Source organism: Stylophora pistillata, chromosome 7 (genome assembly GCF_964205215.1).
Source record: "Stylophora pistillata chromosome 7, jaStyPist1.2, whole genome shotgun sequence".
Taxonomy (NCBI): domain Eukaryota; kingdom Metazoa; phylum Cnidaria; class Anthozoa; order Scleractinia; family Pocilloporidae; genus Stylophora; species Stylophora pistillata.
The window spans coordinates 16,419,594-16,428,547 of NC_142525.1; the positions used below are offsets into that span (position 1 = coordinate 16,419,594).

Below are 8,954 nucleotides of genomic sequence, written 5' to 3' on the forward strand. Positions count from 1 at the left end.
TTATGTTTCTCGTGTAGTAAACATTCCGTTTATCTTGTAATAGATGGGAAACGACGCTTATTTTCGAGGACTCAACATTATCTTTATCATATTTAACCTCAGAAGCCCAACCCGGGTGAAGTTCTTTACGCCGATTTGGGTGAATTCCATAAGACGCAGAAAACGCCTGACGTATCCACCTCCCTGAAGACCCTTTCTCCGACCAAACGGCCTGAGGCTTATACTGAAACATCGTATGCTGACATCACCCAGTTTCTGAAGGGAAACTCTCAAGAAACCAGTGCTGAGCCTACTGAGGACAGCACTATTCTGCCTAGGAACACAGGTGACACTGCACAAGCAACTAACGAGTCTGGATTTTAGTTTTATTTAAGGTCATGGAACGTTAGAAGAGCTGCAGTTGTTTCGTTAAAAAAATGGCGATCGTAGCCTTAGCGGTTGATTGTCATAAGAATTCTCTTTGACTTTTGAGTACTTAATCAATAGGTTACATTTGTACTGTAAAGAGTTGTGGACATAACAGTGCTAGAGATAAAGAGAGCTTAAGATTTTTCAGTTTTCCGGCGATGATAGCGAACACAATCGCATCTACATATACGCAACAACTATAAGTACTGCTGTTTTCTTTGTTGTTGTTGTTTTTTATTTTTTTACCATTATGCGATTCAAGGAAAATCCATTACTTGACTCGTGAATTCCGCGTTTAATGGCACTTGCAAACCGATATCACGACCCGTGCGATATTGGTTTTCAAGTGCAATTTAATGCAGAACTCCCGCGCCAAGTGATGAGTTTCCTATTATGTCAATCCCCATCACGATTGAAAATAAGATTTAACCTACCCCGCTGATATTAATAGATATTAATGACTTAGTAATGTGTAATACCTAGAATACCACGGTTTTTTATGACTCGGTTATCCAGCCAGTAAGCAGGAGTAAGGGCAAAGCTGTGTCCTTCATGGTGCCATGTTCTTTTGCACTTAATGTTGCTATATTTATTTCGGAATTTATGTTTCGTCAACAAGCATTATAAAAACACCAAAAACAATGTTTGTGCGGGAGGTAGAACGTGATGTACTGTGCTAAACGAGTAGGACCTTGTTTGCTTTGCAACGATACACCTTCAGGATTCAGGAACACTTGTAAGGTTGTTAAGTATAGTTAACTTTGGTCGGGTAACCAGTCTGTTTGTCGATGAGTGTAATCTTACTTACTACGTCACCATATTACACTTGGCAGTTTAATTGACATCTTGAGGTGCAAGGTAAAGATAATTCTGTGGCTCGAATTGGTAATTTTCAATTTAATTTTTATTGAAATATGTAGACGCCTAAACTAGAGATTGTATATATATATATATATATATATATATTGTGGGAGGAAAAAGACAAGTAAACTACAAGTTCATCCCTACAAGCCTGTTTCGTGGTCGCCCACTCATCAGGGGATTTATATATATATATATATATATATATATATATATATATATATATATATATATAACTGTACATGTCTGCAGTTATGTATATATATATATATGTAACCAAAATAGCGGAATGAGATCATCATCTACTAAAAAGTGCTCAATAGCAGGGCTAGAGCTATGGATAATTATACCTCAAGAATTAGGTTACTTGAACTTTTACTGCAACTCTGAGTTTCATGCCTCTTGCCTGACGATTGCTTCGCAAGAGGCATGAAACTCAGAGTTGCAGTAAAAGTTCAAGTAACCTAATTCTTGAGGTATAATTATATATATATGTATATATATATATATGTATATGTGTATGTATGTGTGTGTATATATACGTATATACACATATGAATGTGTATATATATATATAACTAACTGCAGACATGTACAGTACTGTTTCGGTCTTCTGGGCCTCATCAGTGCAGTGCTGATGCTCGGATGGGGGAGAACCGATATGATCACCCCAAACGATCCCATATTTGTGGTATCGTCTAAGCCACGCCAGAGTGCTCAAACTAGATAAACCTAATGAGCTATGCGCAACGCTAGCGGCCATGACTCATCCCATAGTGCTTAATTTGGACATGAAAGCCGAGCTTTATATGCCAAAGAGCTCTATCTTAAACACGGTACTGTTTCGGCCTTCTGGGCCTCATCAGTGCAGTGCTGATGCTAGGATGGGAGAGAACCGATATGGTTACCCCGAACGATCCCACATTTGTGTTATCGTCTAAGCCATGCCAGAGTGCTCAAACTAGTAACTAGTGAGCTTCGTGCAATTGCACGACATGACTCATTCTAGCAAAGTACTATCTATATATATATATATAATTAGTAAAGTGGACTTTAAAGGGTGGATTGTTTTCCTTTAACTCGCTTTGAATTTCAGCCAAACGACTTTAAGTCTCTTGTTATTTTTCAATAGGAGTTTGCATTTTTTTACCTCGTACTGCTTTAGCGTTTTTGTATGTTTTCTTTCAGTAATCTCTCAAAAATAGACGCAATGAAGTATTTTCATTGCGAACTTTGGTTATTTCTAACACTTTGTTTCCCAAGTCTGAACAAATTTCCGAGGCTTTTCAACGTTCAAGTTTTTTTACCCTTCACTTTTGCAATGATGGTTCATGTTCCTTTTGGTGTGGCATATTTTTCCCAAGGCTGAAATGCGAACGGATTAAAGGATCACGTATGCACCAGCCTTTTTTAGATCACAGCCCAGCTGTGAATGCATGTGTGACATGTGTGTTGTGTGAGTTGAAAATGCTCAGTAGACGTAAAACGTCAATGATAGCTGTAGTTGCGTTTTGTAGATAGAGAGTAGGGTGGTTTCTTAGGTAAATTAGTTGATTAAGTAGTTCTAACCTGGCACAATCTTCGTTCTTTCGGGATCAAGAGTGACAAATGCCTTTTGCATGGATTTTATTTTAGACATAGATAATTAATCAGATTGGTTTAAGTTATTAGTTTTTCTACCATTTTTATTCATTTTAACCAGCATAATGCTCTTTCGTAGTCTGAATGATACAATGTGTATTAATTCGTAATAAATAGCAGATAATATATAGATTTAGCCAAGCCTAAAAGCGGAGCTCGCATTTTTTTCCCACACGTCTCAAGGGCAAAACGCCTTGCCTTATATACTAGGTAAATGTACTGCTGTAACAGCTTTGTGTGTGTGTTTTAGCTTAGTATTCTTCTATTTGTACTATGTATTGTACTATGTACTTTGTATTTGTTCTATTTGTAAGGGTGTGTGTGTGTGTGTGTGTGTGTGTGTGTGTGTGTGTGTGTGTGTGTGTGTGTGTGTGTGTGTGTGTGTGTGTGTATATGTGTCTTTCTCTTTTTTATCATTTATTTTTTTTTCTTAATTTCTATTTTGTATGTAAACGTAAGAAAATAATTTAATTAAATTTATTAAAAAAAAAAACGCCTTGCCCTGGCCGGGACCCGAACCTGGGTCGTCCGACTCGGAGCTCAGTGCACTGACCACTGGACTACTGGACAGAACCGTGGCGCTGGCGTTCCCGCGGTACAGTATAGTTGACCGCGCATGCTAAAAGTTGCACCTCTTACGGACGCCCGTATGGTCATAAGTCCAAATTTTTTCGGCTAATGGGTTACTACTTAACAATTGGTGCATGCGTTAGCGTGCACTATCGAGTTATGGAGCACGCGGGAAGTTTGGAGAGCACGAAAGAAGCGTAAGAGTTGCCCGAGGCGATAGCCGAGGGCAACTCTAGCTTCTTGAGTGCTCTCCAAACTTCCCACGTGCTCCATAACTCGATAGTGCACAGCTGAAAGCATGAACCAATTGTTTTAGAACATATCTGGTGGAATTGTGCATCAAATCCGACGCGAAAAACGGACAACAATATCAGTTGAAGCGAATCGTGACGGCGCTGATGCCGAGTCTCCTTTTCCTTTGTTTTTCTCTTTTTCTGCCTCATTTAAGAACTCTAGCCCAAGGGAAAAGGTCGAAACATTGTCTTCGTTTTCGGACTAGTAGGCTGAGTTTCTGTTTGTATCCATTATTGTCGTGAAATATATTAATTTTCCCCGCGCTAATAATGGCCGCTCGCGCAAAAAAAGAAATTTCTGGCGAAGTCGGATTTGCTGACGCTATCAGCGTGCACTATCGGGATTTTGAGCACGCTTACGTATAATGAATTTGACTGTGCGACTCTGCTAGGTATGTTCTAGTACCATTTTGTATAATTATGGGGGCTGCGCGAGCTGTGAGCTCCCCTATTATATTAAATGAGTGGGTTAATTAGTGAGTATTAATTTTTATACTGTAATCAGGTTTTTTGCCGGAGAAGCCAAGAGAGCTTAAATGTGTGGTATATGACTTCAGGACAGACACCGTCCATAACGCTGTTTTTGTAATGAACACTTACTGTTCATAAACCCTTAGCGATTTTCCAATGGCGAAAACTAGACTTAATCCATCGGAAGTACTAATGTGAACGCACCTGCAGATTGTAATGGAATACTTCTATCTACAGGTAAACAATGGTCAGTTTGAGGCAGATTGGTTATTTCGATCTCTTTATGCCGCTTGTACCACACATTTATTTTTTTCTTTTGGTGATTCTTTGATACTTTTTACTATATCAACAGCCGACTGTAATGCTTAAACACTGATATATCTTGCATGCGTCATTGTTTGACTTTTAAAGCCCAAGTTATAATTTTAGAGTTATAAGGTAAAATTTCAAAGCACTTTCACGACATACAGTAAAAGAAATGGAGCGATGCTCCTACCCTTCCTTCACAGTTTTGCTTTCAACCTTCACGTTCTTTTCGAAGGAGAAGAGGAGGGGGAGTTCGGTCATTTACAGTAAAATGTTGTCTGGATCGGATATCTTTTATCGGTCTTCTTTTATTAATCAACAAAAACTCAAGTCGTCTACTCGCAAAGCCTATGGGTATACTCAGCTCAGAATGATCCACCGTTTATGAAGGATCACAACACGTGGAAAAGATTTGAAGTGTAAAAAAGTGAAGATACGTTAACAGGAGCGCTATATTGAGAGCTAAAACGCTCGTAGAATTATTAAGTTAACTACATCCAAGAACTTAGTGACGTATTTTTTCTTTGGTAACAATGGTCATATTGACCAACAACGTCTGTTCCCACCTTCTCAAACTTTGCAGAGTGAACTTGGTTTGTCTCCTGTTTGGACTAATGGCTGCTGCAATATTTGTTGTTTATAGGAAGGTTAAGCAACGAAGATTAATGCATTTTCCAAGCAACAAGGACGCAAAAAGACCTAAAAGAACACGCAGTATGATTTAAAGATTTTCAAAATGGAACAATACCTTTCTCCGTTTACTGCTTTTAATTGTGAGACATTGTTCTTGCCACTCGAGCGTAAAATTTACATCTCACCTCCGTGTATTTAAAAACATTGCACAAAGATTCCCATATTAGGGTCGTACACGATAGCGAGATGCGATCTGAAAGAAGGAAGACAGTAAAGGGAAGAAAAAATGAAAAACGACAGTCAAATGACTGTATTAAGTCAGACTCAATCATGACGCACGAACCTCACTACGCAGAGAACATTTCTACCTAGCTTCTTATCTTAAGAATCAGGGCTTCCTCGGTGAATTCAGGGTCAGTAACTGTTTAGAAAATAGTACATCTCGAAGCTGTTATTTCGTACTAGGGCGGTACAATGCTTGACATTGATACTCTTCAGCAAGCAATGATTTAAAACGAGATTTCAGGAGATGATGTATCGCAGCGGCATCAGGAAATCTGAACAGGGCTCTCATGAAACAAATACTTCCGTTTCATTTTTTCTTTTTTCTTTAAGATCAGTCTGATTATCTTTGATAAAGTTATCGCAGTGGTTTCCAGTTCTTATGCCCGGCTTCCCGCCAATAAATTCCAAAATCTCGCGGTCCAGTACATCTCTCGTCCAGAGTCTCACCATCCGTCCAAGAAATTAACACATACATCTCGAAGCTGTTATTTCATACAAGGGCGGTACAATGCTTCACGTTTGCTCTCTTCAGCAAACTGTCTGTTTCCAAACCTTCATTCTTTCCATTATGGGTCTTGGTGATCCTCAATCTATTTGGGAATGTGAAAAGTATCGTAGGCATCCCGCTAGGTACACAATTTGGACCACAGGCGGTGTGATTTTGGGGTCTAAAGTTCATCAACGGCAATACCTAGCATAATAAGATCGAATTTTCAGCGTAAGTGTAGGACGTTAAAAAAAAAGGAAAAATTATAAAACAATTAAGAAAAAATTTAAAATTGTAATAAAAGCGCGGAATAAAACGTGTGGAGTCTCCTTACCTTTTTTCTATAGCCGCTTTGTTGTCAACGGTCGTTTTAATGCTGTGCTGACGACTTTCTTTGTAACGCGTGTGGTGTCAACAGTCAACTGTATAAAAGGAAAAATTATAAAAAAAATTAAGAAAAAATTAAAAAGGATAATAAAAGCGAGGAATATATCATATCAAGTCTTCTTACCTTTTTCCCGTAGCTGCTTTGTCATTTACAGTCTGTTAACGCTGTTTTGGTGACTTTCTTTATAACGCGTGCGGTGTTACCGCTCAAATGTACAATAAGTTGGCAAAAGTTTCCAAATTTCGCAGCATCGATTTGAGAGCCGCTCCGTTTAACCTACCTCCCCCCCCCCCCAACGCCCCGCCCGATTAAAAAAAATCTGGCTAAATCGCTTTGTAGGCACTAGTAACCTTTTATGCCTTTACTAAGGGATTCAAATATACAATAAGTTGGCAAAAGCTTCCAAATCTCGCTGCATCGATTTGAGAGCCGCTCCGTTTAACCCCCCCCCCCCCCATCCCCCGCCCGAAAAAAAAAAATCTGGCTAAATCGCTTTGTAGGCACTAGTAACCTTTTATGCCTTTACTAAGGGATTCAAATATCGAAGTGCATCCGGTCGAATTACACGCACGACTCCCCAGACGATGTTGTTTGACAATAGGGAAAACTTAACAACCTTCCTATCGATCCCCTGGAGAGTCTTTAATTGGCCAAGTGCGCTTCGATACTTGAATCCCGTAGTAAGGGCAAAAGGATTACGAGTACCTACAAAGCGATTTAGCCAGAATGGTTGGTAAAACGGAGCGGCTCTCGGATCGATGCAGCAGAATTTAGAAACTTTTGCCGCTCGAACGAGTAGGTAATAGCTAAGCGCTCTCGCGGGTGGAAATTTGGGGGAGATCGGTCGACCTTTGTGAAATTTATCGGCACGGACACGGTTGGTGTCCGGGACCGTTTGAATTTTGCAGCCTTGAGTTTTTCGTTATACATGTACAGTTGACCAGTAACACCACACGCGTTACAAAGAAAGTCGCCAAAATAGTGCTAAAAGGACCGTAAACGACAAAGTAGCTACGGAAAAAAAGTTAGGAGACTTCATACGATGTATTTCTCCCATTTATTACCACTTTAATTTTTTCTTTATTTGTTCTTATAATTATTTTTTCCTTTAATGCAGTTGACTGGTGACACCGCACGATTTACAAAGAAAATCGCCAAACCAGCGTTAGAACAACAAAGCAACAAAGCGGCTACGGAAAAAAGGTAGGGAGACTTCACACGTTTTATTCCTCGCTTTTATTATCCTTTTTCAATTTGTTCTTAATTTTTTTAAATTATTTTTTCCTTTTTTCAAGGGCCCCCGCTTACGCTTAAAATTCGATTTTAATATGTTAGGTATTGCCGTTAATGAACTTTAGACCCCAAAGTCACACACAGTACGCTTGGGCCGCCTGTGTTTGAACGAAAACATTCAGTTTCCAATTCGTGGGTTCAGGCAGAAGTCCGTGAGACCTCTTCCATTCCATCACGATCAAGAAAGATCTTTTGGAGCTTAAATGAAAACTACATATTCCACGAATATGGATAAGCGCTAGGCACACCGGGTAAGTGTTGATGCAGATGGCGATGCTGATGGTATTTAGAGCAGATAATTTTGAGATCAGACCTCTTTAAAGCAATTGCATTTGCTATTATTTTCTTCGACTAAGAAGAGTAGGGAGTATCGGCCTGAACATACTGATGACCAAAAGAAGAAGCGAAAGTGAATCGTTCTTTCCTTAATGGACCCTTCATAATTGTCTGTTGCTCCTTGGAGTAAACAGCAATTGCAACTGATTGCTGAGCACAATGACAGAAGTGTCGCCTTCTCTGTAGGAGAATCTCAAATTTGTGCAGAAAGTGATGGCTACTTTGTGGAGTTTCAGAAGTTGGTGGTTTGCTATAATGGTTATCTTGCTGAAAAGAAGTCTACTTATCAGCATGATCTTCTTTGGTGCACCAAGGGTTGTTAAGCTATTTCTTACTGAATTGCTTTGTCTTGTCCAAAATCAAAAGGATTTAAATTAACGTAAAGCGTCCGTTTTGTTCATTATCGAGGATAATGATAAATAACTGGGGAGAATGTGCTACCATTCTATGATATCAAGAAATGGATAGATATTCTAGTCTTCTCAGATAAGGACGAATAAACCGTAGGTCCCGTCTCCTGCAGGGTTAGGGGTTGGAGACGTTAATTTCCCGCGCAGGAGATTACTGTGTGGTGCATGTCCTCCCCTGGGATGGGATGGATGGATATATCTGCGCTGATGAAAAGGGAGACCGTCTCGATCCCCGGAACTGGAGGCCCATCAGTTTGCTTAATGTGGACTACAAGATCGCCTCCCGATGTATCGCCGGCCGTCTTTTAAAAGTCATACACTCGATTGTAAACAAAGATCAAACATGTGGTGTTCCGGGGCGGTACATCGGTGAGAATGTAGCTTTCCTCCGAGACGTCGTCGACTTCGCAACATCTTCGGGTTCCCCTGTTGCCATTCTCTCCTTCGACCAGGAGAAGGCATTTGACAGGGTCGATTGGGGTTTTGTGTTAGCTACTCTTGAGGCTCTGGGGTTTGGCCCCTCATTTGTCAGCTGGGTTGAGCTCTTCTACCGTGAGGTGAGGAGCGCTGTA

The 8,954-nt window shown here is 40.0% G+C and overlaps 1 protein-coding gene across 4 annotated transcripts in view; it reads left to right on the forward strand.

The window, feature by feature from the left end:
- LOC111332247 (hemicentin-1) overlaps window positions 1–4,629 on the forward strand; it is a 64,124-nt gene extending 59,495 nt beyond the window's left edge. For all 4 annotated transcript variants that reach the window (XM_088727665.1, XM_088727667.1, XM_088727666.1 and 1 more), the window contains exon 15: window positions 103–4,629. In XM_088727665.1, coding sequence (XP_088583791.1) covers window positions 103–363 — 261 coding nt within the window. In that variant the 3' untranslated portion in view covers window positions 364–4,629. The remainder of the gene's footprint in view (window positions 1–102) is intronic.
- The last annotated feature ends 4,325 nt before the right edge of the window (window positions 4,630–8,954 follow it).